The sequence below is a fragment of the Lutjanus erythropterus genome, chromosome 21 (assembly GCF_056507025.1).
Source record: "Lutjanus erythropterus isolate fLutEry1 chromosome 21, fLutEry1.hap2, whole genome shotgun sequence".
NCBI lineage: Eukaryota > Metazoa > Chordata > Actinopteri > Lutjaniformes > Lutjanidae > Lutjanus > Lutjanus erythropterus.
In genome coordinates, this window is record NC_139337.1 from 19,101,615 (window position 1) to 19,123,448 (window position 21,834).

General features: G+C 41.3%; 1 protein-coding gene across 10 annotated transcripts in view; it reads left to right on the forward strand.

Annotated features, from left to right (window-relative positions):
• atp8a2 (ATPase phospholipid transporting 8A2) overlaps window positions 1-21,834 on the forward strand; it is a 70,676-nt gene that overhangs the window by 39,284 nt on the left and 9,558 nt on the right. For all 10 annotated transcript variants that reach the window (XM_084747413.1, XM_084747416.1, XM_084747418.1 and 7 more), the window contains 9 exons: window positions 4,660-4,832; window positions 11,256-11,439; window positions 12,299-12,409; window positions 14,509-14,583; window positions 15,612-15,734; window positions 16,375-16,453; window positions 16,622-16,683; window positions 18,702-18,758; window positions 20,942-21,049. In XM_084747413.1, coding sequence (XP_084603539.1) covers window positions 4,660-4,832; window positions 11,256-11,439; window positions 12,299-12,409; window positions 14,509-14,583; window positions 15,612-15,734; window positions 16,375-16,453; window positions 16,622-16,683; window positions 18,702-18,758; window positions 20,942-21,049 — 972 coding nt within the window. The remainder of the gene's footprint in view (window positions 1-4,659; window positions 4,833-11,255; window positions 11,440-12,298; window positions 12,410-14,508; window positions 14,584-15,611; window positions 15,735-16,374; window positions 16,454-16,621; window positions 16,684-18,701; window positions 18,759-20,941; window positions 21,050-21,834) is intronic.

Below are 21,834 nucleotides of genomic sequence, written 5' to 3' on the forward strand. Positions count from 1 at the left end.
GTGTACATTTGTCATAATGGCACAAGCGATCGAGCTCTCTCTGAATGGAGAGGGTGGCCTGGAACGGATCAACATTTGGCTTTCCCCATCCTCACTTTGTTCATTTATATCTATATATACATTATATAGATAGATATCTGTGTGTGTGTGTGTGTGTGTGTGTGTGTGTGTGTGTGTGTGTGTGTGTGTGTGTGCACTTGTTTATTCTTAGACATTTTATAGTAAAGTATGCGAGGAGGTGACCTGTTGTATCTCAAACTGCCCCCATGCCCTGCCTATTTTCTGATCCAAATATAAACCTGATAAAATTCCATGCAGAAGGGCCTGTGAACATGGTTTACAAAGTCTGTGTTTGTGTGCATGTGTGTGTGTTGGTGTGTGTGCCTGTGGGTTCGCGTATCCGCCCTCTTCAAGCTTAGATGCATATGAAAAATAAACATTTAGTTTGGAACATAAAAATGCTCTCTAATGAGATCTGTCACGTTGCAACTGGTGCTGCAATCAAAGAATTAAGCAATTTTTCCCCCAAGGTCTCCAAAAATATCAGCTAATTTAGCGTGAGAAAGTGCAAAGTTACACAGTAATGGGTTTTCTTTTTGGTTTCACGTTTGCTCTCTTTGAGAAAGTGTTAACAGATCTTAGTGGACCTTTTGTGAGCTGTTTCTTTTCATGTTAAGTCAGCGTTCTTTGTCATGAGGATACAGTTTGGTCTGGACTTGCTGTACTGCAGTAAGTGGGTGCCTGTTAGCTTTAAGAGCTAACTAGTGTCTGTACCGTAGTAACCTTTTTTAATCTTCTACAGCTCTCTGTAGACTTAGTCTGGTTATTATCCCGGGTTATCTTAGCTGCCACTAAAGCTTTGACTGGACCTGCTGTGACAAGTCGCTGTGGTATATTAGCACCTCACTGCTAGGCTGGTGAACTGTTTGCATTCATTTGAGGATTGACCCGTGTGCATGACCCTCTCTTTTAGTTCCTTTATGATGTGAAAATTACATGTGTTCATACTATAATGTATTTCAGGCACAACTAGCAGCTGAGCCATTATTATATTGCTCTAAATAAATCAGTGTGGAATTTGAAGCTGTCTCCTCACACGACTGCTCATATCATGCAGAGCTCAAAAAAGTCTTGTCAGGCTAGTAAATCTAGGAAGTAACACCTAGTAATTTTTCCTGCAAAAATGCTGTTTTTAGCCTCTCAAATATGTTGTTTGATTTCAGTGCTTATTATCATATTAAACTGAATATCTCTGGGTTTTGAGCTGACAAAACAAGACATTTATAAAGACATCACCAAAAGCAATAGTAAAAATCTGAGAAACATAATAAAAACTAGTAAATAATTAAGTAAAAGCAAAAAAAAAAGATGGTATGGACATTTTTCATCACTTTCAGACATTTTGTAGACATTGGATCACTATATTATAGATGACAATTAACTTTAGTCTTTGTTGTTGTTTGATAACAGCTAATAAATAAGACAATTTGCACAGGGGCAAGTAAAATTGTGAAAAAAAAACCATTAGTGTTAAACTCTGTCATGTTGGAAAGAGCTTCGCAACTTCAACGCCCACCACCCCAAATATGTGTCACGTACAGTGTTTTTATACAATCATTTTTCGCCTACGTGCTGTTTACTTTGTGTTACACTGCTGAGGCTTTTTGTGTCCATTCCTCTGTGATTAGGTGAGGACAAGCAGGAAGAAAAAAAGAGGTTTTGTCGGATTCTCATCTCTCACATGTGTGACATATGCATATACACACAACCCCTGTGCACTTGCATGCAAACAGACACACTCATACATGCACACACATGTTTTACTCCTCTGTAAAAACACATGCACATCACACACACACACGGAGACACTTTGAGTTTCAGAACTCTGACAACCTGTAATCTCCTTTAATCCTTTCATTATGTTTTTGTTTTCCTTTCCCCTGTTTGGGGAAAAAGGTGAATGCAAACAGGAATTCCGGCATACAAAGAAAAACACACAGCCTCAGGCTGAGAAAACAAGAGCAGGGAATTTTTGGGAAGAGGAGGGACACTTGTGTGTGTGGACGCATGTGTGCATAGCTATTTGGCAAGAAGAAGAGAGGCTGCATTGTTCATGTGATTGTGTTACATACATGTATGTGTGAGCATGTGTGTGTGCTCGCTGTGCTGTCTCCTGCACATGCTGATCAGTGGACAGCGGGGTCTTCTCTCTGCAGGTCACTGGACTCTCTTAGGTCTGATGGCCGCCAATAACCCACAGTGAGAGAGTGCATAGACTCTGAACGGTGCCAAATTTTCAGATGTTTGTGCACATTTGTGTCTAGACTTTGGTCTTTCTCAGCTGATTAGTATGTGTTTAGTTGTATTGCCATGTTTCCACAAACAATTTTTGCTATGGGGCATTTCATTTTGCGTCAGTCCTCGTTTATTATGTGTATAAGCTGAATTCCACAAGTACAATGAACACAATTATCCCAGGATCAAATATTTGCTACAGTAGTGTACGATGCTTGATGAATAAAATGTCCTGTAACACTTGGGGTGTGCATAAGACTGTCATTACACTGTCATAACATGTCATGACATCTATCTTGAACATCTTATGAATGGTTATGACTGTTGTAATCAAGTGTCATTAGGTCAGTCATGTAATTTTTAATGCAAAGTTGACATTGAGATGTCTTAGTTTTGACAGCTTGATATTAATCTGGTCAAAATGTCTTTGTTATGGCATCGTGACATTATCAGACTTGAAGAAACTTGGCTTTTTGTTTGAATGTTACATTGAACTGGTGGCTGGTTTTGACACTGGCGTAAGTGTGCCACGAATATTTTCCTTGACCTCAAATAAAGTGTTATATTTTGACACAAAGATGTCATTTTGTTACACAGTCAAATGTTTTTTTTATACCAGTGTTAAGAATAATTCCTCTGACCTCAACTAAAGTGGTACCATTTGGACTGGTCACAAAGATGTCATAAAATGTTATAAGGTCAGAGGTGTTTTTACAGAGTAACATGACATAAACAGAGTAACAGTCATGAACATTTAGAAAAGACTCCTTCATGTTTAAGACAGGAGTCATGAAATGGTTATGACAGTGTCATGACAGTCTTATGCACACCCCTTAAAATAAAGCATTTCCGAACATTGTTCTGTGTGTTTAGTGTTGGAGTTGTTTTAATGGCTTTAACCTGAATTTACTGGCTGATCTCCTTAATGTAAAGAGTTCTCGGTAAACATTAAGACAGAAGTTCAACCGTAAACTGAAAGCTTAAAGTTGTTCCTTTTTATTTTTAATTTCTTATTGAATAATAAAAAGAACAGTTTAACTTCTAAAATGTACAGATGGACCACACAAGGCAAGCATGTCCATATTGAACCTTGAAATGCTATAAAACCAAGTTAATACTGTGTAACATTGGGATCCCATGGAAATAATCATTTCAGTCAATGGAAATGAAGAATTCAGGTGTGTGTGTGTGTGTGTGTGTGTGTGTGTGTGTGTGTGTGTGTGTGTGTGTGTGTGTGTGTGTGTGTGTGTGTGTGTGTGTGTGTGTGTGTGTGTGTGTGTGTGTGTGTGTGTGTGTGTGTGGGCCTGACTGGTAGTTTGTAGCGTGCCTGCTGCTCCACATGGAATTCATTACAGCTCTGTGGGATGTTTATTTTCTCTATTAATCCCTGTTCCTCTATTATCAAGAGCTCCATCAAAACTGCCCCAAACTACTGTCCTGCAGGCAAGCTGGCATTCACACACACACACATACACACACTCTCTCTCTCTCTTATACTCTAGTGTTAGAAATGAATGATGCTTTTGAGTCTGCCACAACATGAGTTCAGCTCATTTATCTCTTTCCCCTTTTTCCTCTGCTTCTGTGTCTCTTTTGCATATTTTCACCCACAGCTGTGTGTTGCTGCTTTTTGAAGATTTAAGATTTCATGCCATGGTTCAACATGCCCCCAGGACCTCACAGCATCAGCATGTTGTTATGATGTCGAGGGCAACTGTGAACTTTATGTTGGCATTCTTAATTGTTTAGTGTACACAGAAGCAAATTCTTTCCCCAGATGAAAGCAGACTGTGCAACCAGGAGCACATGTCTTCCATTTACCGCCAGTGGTTTTGACCTTTCAACAAATTGGTCTCTGTGTTTTGATGTGTGTGATTTGTATTTTCACCACTTTGTGAGCCCGCAATATCTCCACAAAACCATAAAACCTGAAAATGCGGTCACTTGAAAGGGCCGATGCCAGATCTCATAAGAAAAAGAGACGTTTTCAGAGTGAGACTTAGACTTAAATCCTAAACTGCACCCTAACCAATCATAAGTCTGTCACCAATTAGTGGTGAGGTTCAGGGTTAGAGGTTAGGTTTTCACTGTAAGCCAACAGCATTTCCTGATACATCCTTATGAGAAGAGGTGTAGTCTTATTTGTCTACCAGAGCACATCTATGACGTACACACATGCATGTACGGTTAAGTTGTGGCTCATTTTGAGGGTTATGCAACCACTGTTCCTACTGTAACAAGTTAACATACATTAGTCAACAATAACTGACCACGCGATCAAATGTTAGTAGTTTAATCGAGAATATTATGCAGCAGACATTTGAAGCTTAGTTTATCATTCTCTGTGTCTTTGTCTCCTTGCAGGCTACTCGTGCCACACTGACGGCTCACTGTTCGTCCCTGGGCGACTCTCTGAGGAAGGAAAATGAGCTGGCACTCATCATCGACGGTCAGACACTGAAATATGCACTGTCCTTTGAGCTCCGCCAGGCCTTCCTTGACTTGGCGTTGTCCTGCAAGGCTGTCATCTGCTGCCGGTATGGAGGACTCATTCATCACACACAAACACATGCATAAGCAAATATTGGGTTTATTACAGAGAATCTATGCAGGTCTGTAAAACTGGGAAAAGTTTGGAATTCTATTCAATGTTTTACTTTATTAGTGCTTAAAGGGTATCTTATGTATTTTTCAACCTAGACCATATTTTCATTTTTTGAATGAAGATGACGATGATGTTAAAATACAGTTTTGCACAAGGAGCAAGTTTGGTGGGAGCAATTAAAACAGCTGTTTCTGGTTAAATAAAATGTATCTTACTCTTTGAAAAAGCTTTATCTCAGTAGCGATCATTTCCATGATGTTGTTAGACAATTATAACAACAACCTGAGCCTGTCAGCAGCGAAAACTAACACTTTTAGTGGATATATTTTGACGGTGTCCCACGATACTGGACCAGTTTCAAAAATTCTTGTCCCCATTAGTCACTTAGACACAAAAACATGTGAAAATAGGATCCAGGTTGAAAAATACAGAAGTTACCCATTTAGTCTTTATCTGTGTTGACATTTCACTTTTCAATCAGATTCTTACTCACAGAAAATGGTTGCAAGATATTAATCAAAATTAGCCCACAGTGCAGTTGATGGAATAATTAGTTAGAAGGAAATTACAATTTGTCTTGGTCGTCAATGATGAATTACATTCCATTGAAACATGGCGTGGAAAATTGTGTGGTGCCCATAAAAGGAGCATGAAAATCCTGCAAAAACACATACAAACCTTAATAAAAAAAAAAAGAAAAGTTTTGTAGACAGTCTTGTGACCAAAAAACTGAAACAAATCAGTCTGCAAGAAGTCTAGACAAAGTCCGGAATTTTAATCTGTCAAAATGACAAGCATCCTGATTATTATAAAAACTTTATAAAGATACACAGTTTTGTGCTGTTGTGGGAAACTCTCCTTGGATGAAGAAAGGAGATGCTGTCTGCTCAGTGAAATTTGCACTTTCAACTTTTGTCCTGCACATGCGTGTTTTGACCACAAATGGTCTTCCCCAGGTAAAGGTGATAGTATTAGCTGTGTTGACATGTTCGACATCATCTTTGAGATAAATCCTGATGACTGATAAAAGTTGGATTGGGAGAAGGTGGATGGGAGTTTGTGTCATTGTGATTTAAGTGAGCCAGTAACCAACTGGAGGCACCTCTGAAAGCAAAAATGCACACAAACACTCCACAAAAGATCCATTGAATCCTTAATCACACAGATGCATTTGACCTCTGTTGTGCACATGAAAAAGAAACAGAGTGCCAGTGTGTGTGCATGTGCAGGCCTGTATACCTGCGTGCGTGTGTTGGTAAAGGTTGTCGGTTGCCTACGGTCAGTAAATGAACGCGGATGATAAAAGCCCGTCCTGCTGCACAGCAGGAGCAATGTAATACTCTACGCTGCATGAAAATGTCAAAGCCATGACTCATTTACTGCCGGTACCCCCGGAATGGGCACCAGCGCACACACACACACACACAGACAGACACACTGCCACATGGCCATTATACATTTCCATTCATACAAAGTGCACTCTGTTCATAGAATGTTTACTGCATGTTCCCTTTTTTGGTCATGTTCCACTCAACGCCAGCTGTGATGTTTAACAAAAGAGTTTCCACTCGTCTCTTGTCTCTATGAGTGAGTGTGTGTCTGTGTGTGTGTGTGTGTGTGTGTGTGTGTGTGTGTGCGTGTGCATGTGCAGCCAGGAGGGAAGTAATTGACTCTCCCTTGCATATCCAGCCCATATCCGGACTCAGGTCTTGCAGGCCTTGCAAACAGCCTCCAGCTTCCTTTCCTCTGTCCTTCACTGCATCCCTCTCTCCTTCCCCATTCCCTCCTCTCTTCCATATCTCTCTTGCTGCCCTGGCTGGGGCTGGGCATCAAACAGCAATACTTTTTTGTACGAAGCAAAGTGTCTGAATACAACTAGCTTTTGAAAATGTGTAAAATACAGAAAGTTTGCATCAAAAGTCTGGTCCGCTTCACACTTCCTTACACACCCATATCTATCTTATACTGAACGATGTTGCAGCAGCGCTCCATATGAATTCTCCTGCTGCACGTGAGTAAGTCAAGTCTCTAAGTTGTGTATTCATTAGTAACATAATTTTCTCAAGTCAGCCTGGTTTCTGTACAATTGGGAAACTTACTTGTAACTCCCAACAGCTCCCCATTTTCCTTCCAAACCTCATCATTTTTCATGATAATCTCATAAAAAGGATGCTGTGGATCAAATAACGTGCCGCTTCTCAACCTCATAAATTGGTCTCTAATCCTCCCTGTTGACTGCTGACTGGAAGGAAGACAGTAAGGTTGAGGACATCGGGCATCGATTTTTACCAAAAAACAGATTGGAAGTGAAGCAAGTGAACAAAACTTCACAAAAACAGAGCCAGGCTGAGCAATTTTTCAGATGCACAGAGGAGGTTAGCACATCTTCATCTGGAAACAAATCTGGGAAACTTCTATGTCAAAGCTTACTCTTTGACATGTTTCAAGGTTTCAAACCTTTTTCTGTTCAGAATTCCTAACATAAATCTCATTGAACACAACACTGTATTTTTGGAATTTTAAATATTTAATATAAGCAGTTTGTTCTTGTACAGTTGCTTGTGTAAAATGTAACTTTGAGAAGCCCAATTACATAAAAACTATCCAGGATTTCAAAAGAGATAAAAAAAAAAAAAAAGAGACAGACCAGAGAAAGGTCCAGAATTAGTTTTGTATCGTCTCCTTCACCTGTCATCATCTCAAGATGCCTTGGGAGGTCTGGTCTGGTTACTAATTGTAGTAGATTATTTCTTATTTCACAGTTTTAATTCTACTTAATTCTCCACCTGATTTTAGTGTTTACTCAAACTACCTTAATCTGTTCATATATCAGAGAGTCTCTCTCTCTCTCTCTCTCTCTCTCTCTCTCTCTCTCTCTCTCTCTCTCTCTCTCTCTCTCTCTCTCTCTCTGGAGAGCAAACAGGTATGGTAGAGGTAGAGTGAGGGGAGATTTTCTGCTAGTTAATCGACTCTGGATGCTGTTGTTCTCTCTTACATGGATAAAAAATAACAATATAAGAATGCTAAATGGGTCGACAAATACACCTGGGCGCCTGCCCAAGTGTGGGAAACACCGTGTATAATGAGCTTTGTCTTTTAAGTACAGAGGTGCCTGTGAGATAATGTCTTACTGACTGTATGTGTGTGATGTTTCACAGTTTGGGAATGTGTGTGTGTGTGTGTGTGTCTCAGGGGCGGCAGAGTCAGGGTGCACTCGTACGCATGGCTTCCTGACTTCACTGCGCGTTTGTTTATCAGAGGACTTAGCTGCTGCTTATTTTCTGCTCAGCTCCACCGTGAAGAGCACTGGGAGCCTTTCATCTCTCCCAACGCCACTTTACACAATCCCAGACACTGTTCACAGTGTTTAGAGGAAAGGTAGAGTGAGACAGAGCAGGAGATAAAGAGAGATTTGTGATCAGAGGCTGAGAGACGCACACGCAGACACGCTCACACGCACTTCAGACGCAGGAACAGGAAAAACAAAGAGCACAGGTTGATCCCATCCTTCGTCAGCGCCTACAGAGGCCAAGACTCTTTCTGAGGTTTTCCCCTGGAAATATCCTCTGCTGTGTGGTGTGGCTCGCTGGAGGTGTGTGTGTGTTTGTGCATGTGTGTAAATATGTGTGTTTTTGCACCCTCATATGTATGAATATGAAGCAGACCACCCAGCTCTGTGATTTCAGCTTGACCAGGACATGATCCTTCTACATATTCATCAAAGATAAAACCATCTTTATGACTTGTGGGCTCCAGCCGGATGTGTGTTTGTGTGATGGGTCATACACTCTTAGAAATAAGAGTCCCGAAATGACCCTTTGAAGAAAAGATTCATCAAGGCTTCTTTGTAGGAATAGGAAGGGAAGATTTGGGTGTTACAAGGTCCTCACCCTCAAATATTCAGATGTTTCAAGTGGTATAAATGTAGATTTGTCTGGAACCACATTAATCATTTCATCTTTGAGTTCTTGTGTTTTTGCCTCTTCTGTAGAACACAATATGGTTCTTTGTAGAACGCAAGAAGACAAGAGGGTCATAGGTGAACCTTTAGAAAAACATTTAAATATATATAATATAGAAGGGTTCTCTGTAGAACACCCAGGGTGAGATCTAGATTAAACTCTTAAACTGTAGAATCTTTCATATGGGCCTTTTTCACCAACATGGAACCAGCCCAGTTCCAGTTCACGCACCAAATTCTAAATGGCTCGGAGCATCTCCACCAAGAATAAATTGGTTCAGAACCTACAAAGCTGGAGAACCAACTTTGTGGTTCTGGCTGGAATCTTTGCACCATAGATGGGTTCTCTGCAGAACCTCTCGTAGGGGGTCTGGATGGAACCTTTCACAGATGATTCTAGGTAGAATCCTATGTGTTGGGCCCCCTGAAAGGATTCCAGGTGGAACCTTTATAAAAGGCTCTATCAGGACCCAAAAAGAGTTCTCCTATAAGGACAAGCTGAAGAACCCTGTGTAGTTCTAGTTATAATTGTTATTTCTAAGAGTGTACATCTGCTCCTAATTTCATTTAGTTATATCTTTATCAAAGCAGCATTTTGTATTCAGTTTGCATGTGATGCCTCATGCAGCTGCACATAATTTGATTTTGTAATATGATTATCAGCACTGATGAACGTGGTGAGGAACCGGTGCTCGACCAAAGAGTTACAGCTCTACTTGACACACGCTCAGAGACAGAAAGAGTCATTGTGAAAGTGACTCCTCCTCTTCGTAGGAGCTGTTTGAAGTATTGTCCACGCTTAAAGTGGATAGTCCAGTGTTAATACTCAGATTACTATCACCTAATACATCACTGAGGCTCAGGTAATTACTGTGTCATCAGGGAAATGTAATGTAAATATTTAATAACTGGATTTGAGTTAATCTCAGTAATGCAGCTAATATGCAAGCAGCCTACTGGACCTGAATGTATATTTATATAAAACACAATTATCCGTTTTAAAGATACTGTAAAATGTTTTTTATCACATACAGTTGTTGTAGTCTTGCACTGTGGGAAATATAACTTGCCTTGTTATACAAGTTTAATCCCAGTCCTGGTATCAGTTTTCTCCCCCGTCTCCTCCTCTGTAGACATACTTGTTTTCACTGTACAGTTTGCAGGTAGTAAGAACAAGACTCACTTAAACTGTGCGCATGTGAATGACAGGCAGCAGCAACGCCTCCTCATACAAAGCGTGTTTTGAAAACAGAGATGAAGACAAATTCAAGCCTAGTCATTCAGTCCAGAATGCCGCTTTTCAGAACGTAAACACTGCGTGTGTGGGGTTGGATTTTTCTCACACAAACAGCTTCTGAGATTCCTACCAGTCAAACGCAATCATTCACTGATTTATCTCTCTAAAAAACAACTGTCATTCAAAGCTTAACCTACAAATAAGGTTGAGTTTTGCTTATAAATGTGTTTTGGGGGAAAATTGTATTGATCTTGCTATAACAACTGCAACTGAAACCAGTATTGAACTAATAACCCCTGATGAGAACTGGGCACCTAATTTTTTTTTCAAGTATGGATGCGAAATTGGTCTTAAATTACGTTCATAATGGTCATAAAAAGGTCCTAAAGTCTTTTGTTGAAACCCTGAAAAAATTATTATAAACTTCCAAAACCTCCATGGTAAAAACTCAACAGAAAACCAATACAACAGAGGGCATTGGGTGGAAGTGTGGTCTTGTTTGCCAACAGATTCAACACATGGCACCATAAAATGGAAAAAAAATATATCCACGATACTAAAGCAAATGCAGCAGAACACCTCACTGTCATCTCTCAGTGGCCCCTGAGGGACACGTCTGTAATCGAGCCTCCCTGGTTCTTCATTGTCACTGAAGAGACAGAACCGGTTATGAACGGGAGGATCAGTGATACAGGTCAAGAGGGTGGAGTACCACTGGAAGCTCCCTGAACACACACACTCTGAGGCACACTCAGAAGTATGCAGACATACACACACACACATATACAGTATAAAACATCAAACGTGAGTCTTATTAGCAGAACAGTGAATCATTGTTTCCTACTACCCGGTGAAGAGCAGTAAACACAGCTCTGGAGTGTGTGTGTGTGTTTCTGCCAGCCTCTCATCCATCTCTTTCTTTTTCCCCTTTCAACTGTTTCCCACTTGTAGTTTCCAGCTTTATTTGTCTTTCCTAATTGCTTACATCTTTGTTTTTCCCCTCCACTTTTAAATTTGTTTCTTGTTTTCTTTCTTTCTTACAGTATTCTTTTATCTTCCACCCAGTGTCCCTCTAATTTCCAGCTGATACAGACAGCTGTATACACTTATTATATCAACAAACCATCTCTATCTTTCTCTTTGTATTGTTTCTGCAGAGTGTCTCCACTGCAGAAGTCAGAGATCGTGGATATGGTGAAGAAACATGTGAAGGCTATCACATTGGCGATAGGCGACGGTGCAAATGACGTGGGCATGATTCAGACGGCTCACGTTGGAGTGGGGATCAGTGGCAATGAGGGCATGCAGGCCACCAACTCTTCTGACTACTCCATAGCACAGGTGGGCTGCAGACATATCATGGAGACGTGCAGAAGACAGCCGGGGTTAGGGTCAGACAGATATGTTACATGAACACAGAGAATGGATTCATGTTTGGTTGTTCGCCCTGTGTAAGAGTCCTGAGGGAAGACACAGAATCTGTACCTGCTCAGGGTTGAGTTGATCCTGATCTTTGACCTCTCTGGAGGCGGACAGCTGAAAGGAGAATTTCCTTACAAAGTTGACTGAAGTATCATGTTTTCTACACAAACAAATGGCTCATCATGAGTGTTTGTATTCTTAAATAAAAGTCCGTAAGAAAATACAACAGTTTTAGAAAGTCACCTTTTCCTTTTTCTGTTTTCATTTTCTTCCCTTCCAGGGCCGGTTTTATATAACCTATTAAATAAATGATGATATTCAAATATAATTTACCTCCTTTTAGCTTCTCTAACATGATGTATTGCTTGTATAATTGTATATGAAATATCGTTGAATTTTGCTCTGTTGGTTGGATGAAACAAGCTGTTTTGACACTACGAGTTCTGGGTAACTGTGATTTTTCACAGTTAATCTATGAATTGAATTGAATGAAAACTCAGTGAAATGTTAATAGGGTGAAGTGCAGCCAGCAGATTCTCCTAATTACTGAGGAATCTTGTCTTTTCTGACACAAACACTTTGTCACTTTCAGTGTTTGACCTGTTTATCTCTTAGCCTCTGGGCATCTTGCACTACTTATCTCTATCAGTGAGACTAACTTGTCTCCCAGTCACATTCTTGATGTCCTCTCTGTCCCGTCTATCCCAAATGTTTGTTTTAACTCTTTATTTTTCTTCTAATTATAGTAATAAATCTCTTCTTTTTCTCTGACTGCTAGTTCTCCTACCTGGAGAAGCTGCTATTGGTCCACGGGGCGTGGAGCTACAACCGTGTCACCAAGTGCATCCTCTACTGTTTCTATAAGAATGTGGTCCTCTACATTATAGAGGTAGGAGCTTCAGCACTACCACACCCTGTCTGTCTTAAACACACACAAACACACACACACACACACACACACACACACGGTTACATTAACAGAGACGTTTTGCAGCTGTTTGTCGACATGGCTGACAGTGATGGACGAGGTGCCCTTCTGGTGTCTGCTTTCTGTCTCTTTTGCACACGCACACACATGCACAGAAAAAAAAAAGTGTGTTTAGATCAGCAGTGACAAGACCTTGGCTCCAAGGGTTGACAGCTTTGTGTATGTGTGTGTGTGTGTGTGTGTGTGTGTGCGTGTGATGGAGGGGCACAGTGCAGCCCTGGCCTGCCTGTTATGAGGGGTATTTGTCAGCTGTGCTCCTCCCTCCCTCACCCCTCTGTCTGACATTAAGGATGCCAGCAGGTGCCGGTCCTCATGGGAGCCGCAGCCTGTAGCCCACTGTCCTGCTCACACCACCACCACCACTCTGTGCCTCTGTGTGTGTGTGTGTGTGTGTGTGTGTGTTTCCATGATTATCTCACATGATTGGCTCCCTGCAGACCACTCCAGGCCAAAGGTTAGGGACTGTCTCTGTCCACTTGGTGGAGACAGAATAAGGGGGATGGGTGTGTGTGTGTGTGTGTGTGTGTGTGTGTGTGTGTGTGTGTGTGTTGTGTATCTGACCTCACCCCTAGGCTGTATGCTTCACTGTATGCCCAGGAATGCCACAACTCCCACCAGCGGCCCCAAACATTTTCTCTATCTGCCCTCTCATCAGCCTGTGTCTGCTCTGTGTGTGTGTGTGTGTGTGTGTGTATGTGTGTGTGTGTGAAGGTGTTAATGAAGGTTTCCCCTGGGCCAGAGTCACATTTAGACTCTGTGTGTTTCAGTAAATTGACTTCTATAAAGTCAGAAAGTGGTTTCAGAGCCAGCCAAAACTTCAGTGAGGGATACATTAAAAACTTCTTGCCAAAAGACTGCAGAAGTCCGACGACTGTATTAGCATATTTTATATTTAAAACCAGTCCAACGTAGATCTTATTCATGAAGTAGCAGTATTAACACAGGTGTTATCAATGATATGGCTACAGCTTCAGTTCCACTCAGGTCAAACAGAGTCAGGGTGCTGCTATTGTGTATGTTGTCTCACTGGAAAGGCTCTGCTACACTAAATGGAACAGAACCTTCATTAGTATCATTGGCCACGCTTGTGTTTAGACCACTGGTTCCCAAACAGTGCCATGAGGCAAGTCCAGGTGTGCCTTGGAATTTGTATGCTCTCATTTACCTATCCAGAGGCAAATTCTATACCTTAAAAACATTTATTTAAAACCTTTAGTCAAAGCAAACACCAGTTTATGTCATTTGCAAAGCCAGGTGGCGGATGAATTCTTAGAATTATTAGAATTTGTGTGACACATCAAGGTTTCAAGGTATTACAACAAAATGAAAGTTGTATTTAAAAAATATATGTATGAAATATATAAAACAAAATAAAGCAATATATACATGTAAATGTACATGTATGCAACCTTGAAATAATTCTGTAGTACATTTTTTGAATTTGTGTCCAGGTTGAATATAAACAGCAGCAACAAGATAGTGATGATAATATGGTTGATGGTTTTACATATAAAAGTTCAACATCTGGCAAAGACTGTCCATCAGCTTTAACTGTATTTGTGTACTGGCCACAGCGTCTACATGCACAGGCCATCATTGATTGAAGCCTTATTTTTTCCCACCAGCACTTAGGGAGCTCCGCTTCTGATTGGCCAGGACTTGTTGCCTCTGATGGTTTGGTTGGTTATAGAGGCTATTTGCACAAATATAAATTCAGGTGTGCCTTGAGATTTTGGCTTGCCCTTTGGTGTGTCTTGGGCAGAAAAAGCTTGAAAACCACTGCTGTAGACAATATCTATTTATGATGTATGAATGAGTTTCCATTGTGGAGGATTTCTGGTTTCTTCTGGCACAGAAGTTGTTTCATTATGTGTTCTTATAATTTTGTAAACAGAGTCACAAAATTGGCCATCTCTCCCTGCTGTTTCCACTATCAGTACCTCCCTAAGGCACCACTATTGTTACACTCATCCCCTCTCATCCCTCTCTTTGTGTCCCAGCTCTGGTTTGCCTTTGTCAACGGGTTCTCCGGCCAGATCCTTTTTGAGCGCTGGTGTATAGGCCTCTACAATGTGGTGAGTGCCCGCCCTCACTCTTTTCCATTTCTCCACTCTCCCCCTCATTCTCTCTACCCCTCTCTCTTCACATCTAGTACCGTCTCTCACTCTCGAATTATCTCTCAATCAATCTCACTCTACTTTGTCCTCTTATCTCTGCTCTTGCTGAATGCCACAAATGTATTCATCTGTGTTCAAGAGTGTTTCTTGGTGACTGCTGTGTGCATTTATACGTCTGACTGTGGATGCCTTCAGGCTCCCCATTTTTAAAACATTATGGAATTCCTTTTAATGCAGACAGGCTGGTATGAACACTGATTATCCAGCTGGTCGAAGTGTACAAGTATACACAGTACTCTGTCATTATGGCTGGCTTGCACCAACAAGGATTCATTTTTTTTAACTGATTAAATCATGGTTTAACTTTAAAATATGTTGCACCACCCTTTAAGGCTTGCCTAAAATAAACTTGAGTTTAGTCTGGATTTAGTAAACAGAGATTAGAGATTGAATTTACTAATTTTAAACCTATTTTTTGCTAAATTCTGATAAAAGCTTATCTTAAATTAATGTTTATTAATGTTTTAACTGCTGTTCCAAGGATTCAAAAGCTTTTTTGTCATATGCAGAACCAAACAAGTTGTCAATACAATGAAAATCTTAGTCTATTGTGTCTGTCTGCCTGCTGCCATCAGTTATACTATTTACAAATATAAAACATACTTACTATACAACATACAGGTTTACTAAATAAATAAAGAAAAAAACGATGAAAACCGGGTTACCTAGGTAGACAAGGTGATCAACAGTTGTGCTAAAAACAGTATAAAGTCTGTGCATTAAATAAAACAATATGTGTAGTATAGAAAACAATAAAGAAGTCTGCAAAAAGACAAACGAGGTGTGCGTATTGTTCAGAGTTCAGTTTGGTTTGGTTATGGGTGGAGGAAAGTCTGCGCAAAATGACAAATGGGGTGTGCAACATATTGTTCAGCATGTGCAAAGTTGTACTAAGTCCATGTATGTATATCATGTGCGTGATTCAGATATTTACTGCACTGCCTCCGTTCACTCTGGGGATATTTGACCGGCCTTGCAGCCAGCAGAACATGCTCCGCTTCCCACAGCTCTACCGAATCACCCAGAATGCTGAGGGCTTCAACACCAAGGTAAATGTACACACATGTACAGTCTGCATTGCAGCTACACACATCTACACACACAAACCATATGCTCCATGCTGCTTAAATCAAAGCTCTATCTGTCATTTTTACGCTCTGCATTCGACTTGTCATGCCTTGTGGCTTGTCTGTGGGATTGACGAGTGATGCCTGCTGTTTGTTTGGGATGCCAGCGAGTAAACAAGAGTGGCATGGAGACTGGGATGTTTCCATGGTAACCTCCTAATGAGATTCAGAGGGCCAGAATAAGGAAGTCTTTCATTTTAGAGGGTACACCAGCAAGCCAAACTACTGTACGTGTACGTGTGTGTGTGTGTGTGTGTGTGTGTGTGTGTGTGTGTGTGTGTGTGTGTGTGTGTGTGTGTGTGTGTGTGTGTGTGAGAGAGAGAGAGAGAGAGAGAGTGTGTGTGAGAGTGTCTGTGTGAGCGTGTGTGCGCACAGTATAGGAGGGCACTTTTGATGGCAAGAACACAGTGGAAGTTGTATGTAACTGTGAGGAATTGCTGTTTTTATGTGTGTGGGAGCGAGGGAGCATATATGTGCTTTGGCATTGGTTGAGACTGACTTGTTTTCCTCTTTTTTTCTCCCCTCTTCCTCCCCTTTCTGTCTCCCTCTTTCTGTCTTTCAGGTGTTTTGGGGTCACTGTATCAATGCACTGATTCATTCAATTATTCTCTTTTGGTTTCCGCTCAAAATGTTAGAGCATGGTAAGTGACTTTCTGCACTCAGTCATCTACATTTCCATAATTCTGGCTGGTAACACTTTGTCATGAGGCATCTGTACGTGTGTGTGTGTGTGTGTGTGTGTGTGTGTGTGTGTGTGTGTGTGTGTGTGTGTGTGTGTGTGTGTGTGTGTGTGTGTGTGTTCTCCACAGACTCTCCCTTCAGTGACGGTCAGGGAAATGACTACCTGTTTGTTGGAAATATGGTCTACACAGTAAGCTTACTTTCTGTATTTTTGTTTATATTCTGTTTTTGGTTTTTGTTTTGTTTGTTTATTTACACATATATACAATAAAAAAAAAAAGAAAAAGATACACTATATTATAACTACCAGCTAATGTGGAGCAGTAATTAAGTTAATGGTAATAAGTACAGTCATGTATTATACACAATGTCTATATATCTATCAATAAAATTAAATAGAGACATAGTTTAGCATAGTACTTGGCAACATTGCATCACATAAACACCCATCTTTTACACAAATATAGTGAATCAGTCATAGTCGTAAGACACACAGACACACATATCAAGAAGCTCATTCATAATACATGCAAGTATGCACTGACCCTATCCTTAACAGACTAAGAGCATATACTCATGAGATATGACTTAGAGTCTTTATAAGACAAGTAAGATAAAGCAGAGAACAAACTGAAGCAGTAACCCAAAAACTAAACAATAAGAGGCCTTTAGACTTAAATGACAAAGGGAAATATTGGTTGGATGCAGCTTTTGTAGGCAGTCCATATGAAGAATATTGGTTGGTTAGAAGAATAGATTTCAGAGCTCTTTTAAACTGCTGGGTTTTCATTTTCATCAAACATCAAGCCAAAAAAATTCCATTCATGTGTACCTTGGTGCAATAATACCAAACTGAGATTGTGATGCAGAAAGGATAGGACTGCCCCCGACTCAAGATTTTCTTAGTTGACTTGTAGTTGCTAGTTTAAGCCAATAGTCGGCTAGTCATTGCACATTTATGATAGTAATTTAATTATTTAAATATAGGTATTTTTGGGGCACGAAGCAAGCTGTTTGATAAATGCTAACAGCAAAAACAGTAATGATCCTAATTGTGTCAGAACAACCAGCAAGAGACTGAACATTTTGTTCACTTATGAAGTTTTATAGTATTAAGTTAGTTAAATTATTTCTAAGTCTTGTTGTTCAAAACACAGGAATTAATAACTTCCAACTACACAAATACTAGCACTCAACATGATGGATGTATACCTACAAATTAACTTGCTAAGTTACAAATCGCTCCTCGACTGCTTCACACCTCCTGTCCTCACCTGAACCTGCCATGTCTCCATCGTCCCTGGAGGCAGAGTCCTGGTCAGAGCTGCTATAAATCACCTCGGTACTGTATTCCAGGTTGTCAAACTGACCTCTGTTATCTTGGAGGCTGTGTCCCACTTTAATAGGGCTGCTAACTGAGCTAACTGCTTAATTGCAGCTACAGTGCAGTTATCAGCAGCGTGCTGGTGACTGCAGTGTTAAAAGACAAAAGGTCAATCCCCCGGGGCTCATGGCGAGGCGCAGCTCCTTTCTGGAGTTTGAGGTGGGCTGTTTTTCTGAGACTGATGAGTAAATGAAAATGTGGCAGGGTAGACTGAGATTCTTCTCACTGGCTAACAGTTTAGTCGACTATTAGGGGCCAGCTGTGAAAAAGGGGGAATTCTTTCTATAAAGAAATAGGAATGGAGACTGAGAGGAGTTTCTTCGATGTTCGCAGCTTATTATTTTCAGTGCTTGTTTCTGAAGACGATAAATGTTTGGCCTTTCTGTGTCTTTTGGCATACAGATTTGCACTTTTTTTGCAAATGCACAGTATTTGTGTGCACACCAGCTCTGTGCTCCCTCCTCAGAGCTGCTCTGGGTCTCCAGTCAATCTCAACTCGTCTAGCCAGTCTGTCTCCTCTCCACGCTCATCCATCTCTTTCTCTGTTCACTTCTCCATCTCACACTGTCGCTATCATTTTACTCCCTACAGTCTCATGTGAATATCAGTGTGTTTATTTGTTGTGTTGTGTTGTGTTGTGTGTGTGTCTGTGTGTGTGGAGTGCAGGGGGCTGTGTGGGGGTCCTGAGTATTTTAACAGACATTGCTGAGTTTACTATACAACATTAATGTTTATTATCTCTACAGTTGCCAGCAAACTAATCCTGTTTCTCTGTTTTTTTATTTTCCTCCCTCTCCCCTGTGCGCCTGTGTGTGTGTGTGTAGTACGTGGTAGTTACAGTCTGTCTTAAAGCTGGAATGGAGACCACCGCTTGGACCAGGGTAAGGACAGAAACACATTCTAATATACCACTCCACATGTGCTGTATTTTACTCAACCATTGATAAATAAAGAGGAGGGGGAGGACTCTGTGAGAATTTCAGTGTGAGGGTTTCACATAACCTGCTCTAAATGCTTCATGGGAAAAGATGTGGCTTACCTTGATCTTGTGGTGGAGGTTTGAGGTTTCAACTACTGTACAGTTGCTTCCACCTCTTCTTCCAACTATTTCACATGTGGCTGCAATTCTTTTCCATGGCTCCTGCTCAATATTTTAAGCTCATTCACTTGCAAAAACGCTACTGAATGTGGACGGTGGAGTTCAGGGCTACGTACCGCTCTTCAATACTTTTATGACACCAACCAAATTGCTTTGATCCTATCAAGTATCAAAAAATGCCTTTTCATTCTGCACCAAATTTCAATACCTAAGGAATAAGTCTCAGCATTAGTTAGCAATTAAGCATGTTCATACCAAGATCTAATAATTCTGGTAATTGGCTGTTTAATGTTACATGTCGTAGAGGCATGCAGCAATAACACTATGTTGACGTTACACCCAGAGATGGAGATCATTGTTGTTGGGGGGTTTCTTGTGGCTTTTTTTTTAACTGACAGTTATTTATCTGCACAGATAAGTGACCTTTCTGCTGCTTGTTAGCTAGCCAGCACAGCCAACCTGTTAGGTTGTCAGTCAGTCACGATATCGTCCAAAAAAATTATAGTTTAGGAATCAGTATCAAAGTCAAAGGTATCAGCATCAGTGCTGGTATCGACAATATAAAGAACAAAAGTTGTGTTTTTATTCTGTGTTACTCTCCAAAAACGTCTAATCATGACAAATGCAATGAGTGCATCCTCTTCCTCATAAAACATTTGTAAACATTTGCATCCATGTGCACCAGCTTGCTGACATCTTCTGCCCTGCTTTTGCTGGTGCATTGCAGCGTATCTTGTCACTCGCGGCATTCAGATCAACACAAGGGAGATTTACTCAAAGAAAAATAGCTCCATGGCTCCTGACACTCCACAGGGAACCTTTTAAGTGTTGAATTTGAAGAGGTGAAAGTTGCAAAGGATGAATGAACGTCATCACTGCTCAGACAAATCACAGCAGAGGAGAAAAACAGATCAGAAAACAGTGAGATTACCATCTGTTGGATGAATAGTCCATACAGAAACATAAGAGCGAAACAGATTTAATTTAACATAGTTAACTTAAAGCACAGATGCCCTCATTCCTTTCAAAGAATGTTCTATTCGAGTCATGAGAAATATATTTTCACACTCCTCTATATGGTTTCTGTCAACGGTTGAAATTATAGTATGTAGGCCACTGATGTAGATTTCATGGCAGACTGCTAGCCCTACTTTCTATGGACAGAGTCCTCATTTACAAACATCGAGGATGCAGACAACACAGTGCCATGGTTATATAATATTATTAAAAAAACACTTGCTGTAAAACAAAAAACAATGTTTTTTAAAGGTTCATTTGTATATGGCACTCATCCTCATTGTTATAGCCAAAATATTTTAAGAAAGAGTGTTTTGTGGTCTCTATTGTGTTGTCTTGAGTCAAGGGAAAAATAGAAGGCTTGAAAGTTTGCCTGCAGTGTATGCAGGCAAAAGTTGAACAGCTTCACAAGATCTTTGACTCGGTGAGATCCAGTGAAACATTTATCAAAATAATGTTTTAAACAAGGAAATGTACAAAGAAACATTAAACAAAACTAAGAATCAGATCAAGGTTTGGTTCACACTCTTTATACTGGAACAAAGTCAGCAAAAATCGATGTAGGCCGTGACGGCGACATGATTTGGCTCCTTCCTGCTGTTGGAGAGAGAGCGAGAGAGAGAGAGAGAGAGAGAGCAAGAGAAAGAGATTGGCAGGATGGAAAGAAGGGCGCTGACACTTTTGTCCGTTCAGCTGTCCACACAACAGCCTGGCAGTAATGAAGCAGGGTCCCACTGGAATTCACACAGTGTCCCCTTACAGCAGATCACAGAGAGTGGGATGAAGACAGGGGGAAGGAGGGAGGGAAAGGTTGTGTATATTCGGATGAGCTGTATGTAAACTATTCGACCTCATGCTGCCTCTTAATCTCCATCCTCTCCTGCTCTCCCTCCCCTTTTCGTTGCCCTCCTCCTCCTCCTTCTTCTTCTCTTTTTCTCTCTGTTGTAGTTTTCCCACCTAGCCGTATGGGGAAGCATGGTGCTCTGGATGGTCTTCTTCGCTGTCTACTCCGCCATCTGGCCCACCATCCCCATCGCCCCTGACATGCTGGGCCAGGCAAGTCCCTCTCCATAAACATGTGTCAGTCATTTCAGTAACAGGGGGTGAAGGGGGTTAAAATAGCCCCCTTCCCTCTACATCTCTTTTCTGCTGCCTCCATCACTTGCCCCTCCCTTGTTCTGAGTTGCCGATACATGGCGCCTATGAGACTCACCTCTTGGGTGTTCCACGTCGGCACTGCTGGAGCCCCGGGGGAGATTTACGCCCCGCCAGCCCCTCTCACCAGGCTTCCTGCACCTGCTGCGTGTCACCCGAGCCCCGGTCTTTTACTGCCCTCTGTGGAGGTGTTGACTCAAGAGGGTGGGCTGCTGCTGCTGCTGCTGGTGATGAGGGTCTACATGGGGACCCCTTGATTGAGAGACTCATTTTAGGGTTTGGGGATCAGGCGGGGGTGAAGCGAGGTGCCCCACTGAGCGGGCAGGGAGTCTGGGGAAGGGAAGGGAATAGGGCCGTCTAAACTCCCCTCAACCCATTAATTCAATTTGTGTCAGAAATCAGGAATGCGGTCAAATATCTCTGCAGCTGCTCAGTCTAACTGGGGAATGGTTGGAGACACTCAACCACCCACCCCCCTAAATCCTCCATCCACTCGTCCCCCCCTAACTACCCCATTACCTCTCTTATTTCCCCTGCTCCGGCTATCTATATTTCCATCTGTCCATGGGGGGACGGGATGGAAAAGAGCTGTGTATTCCTGCTCAGAATACACACAGTATGTAGAGGTTTGAGAATTAATGCACCATGTGTGTCCAGCTATGTGTGATTTGTGGTGATTATAAAGT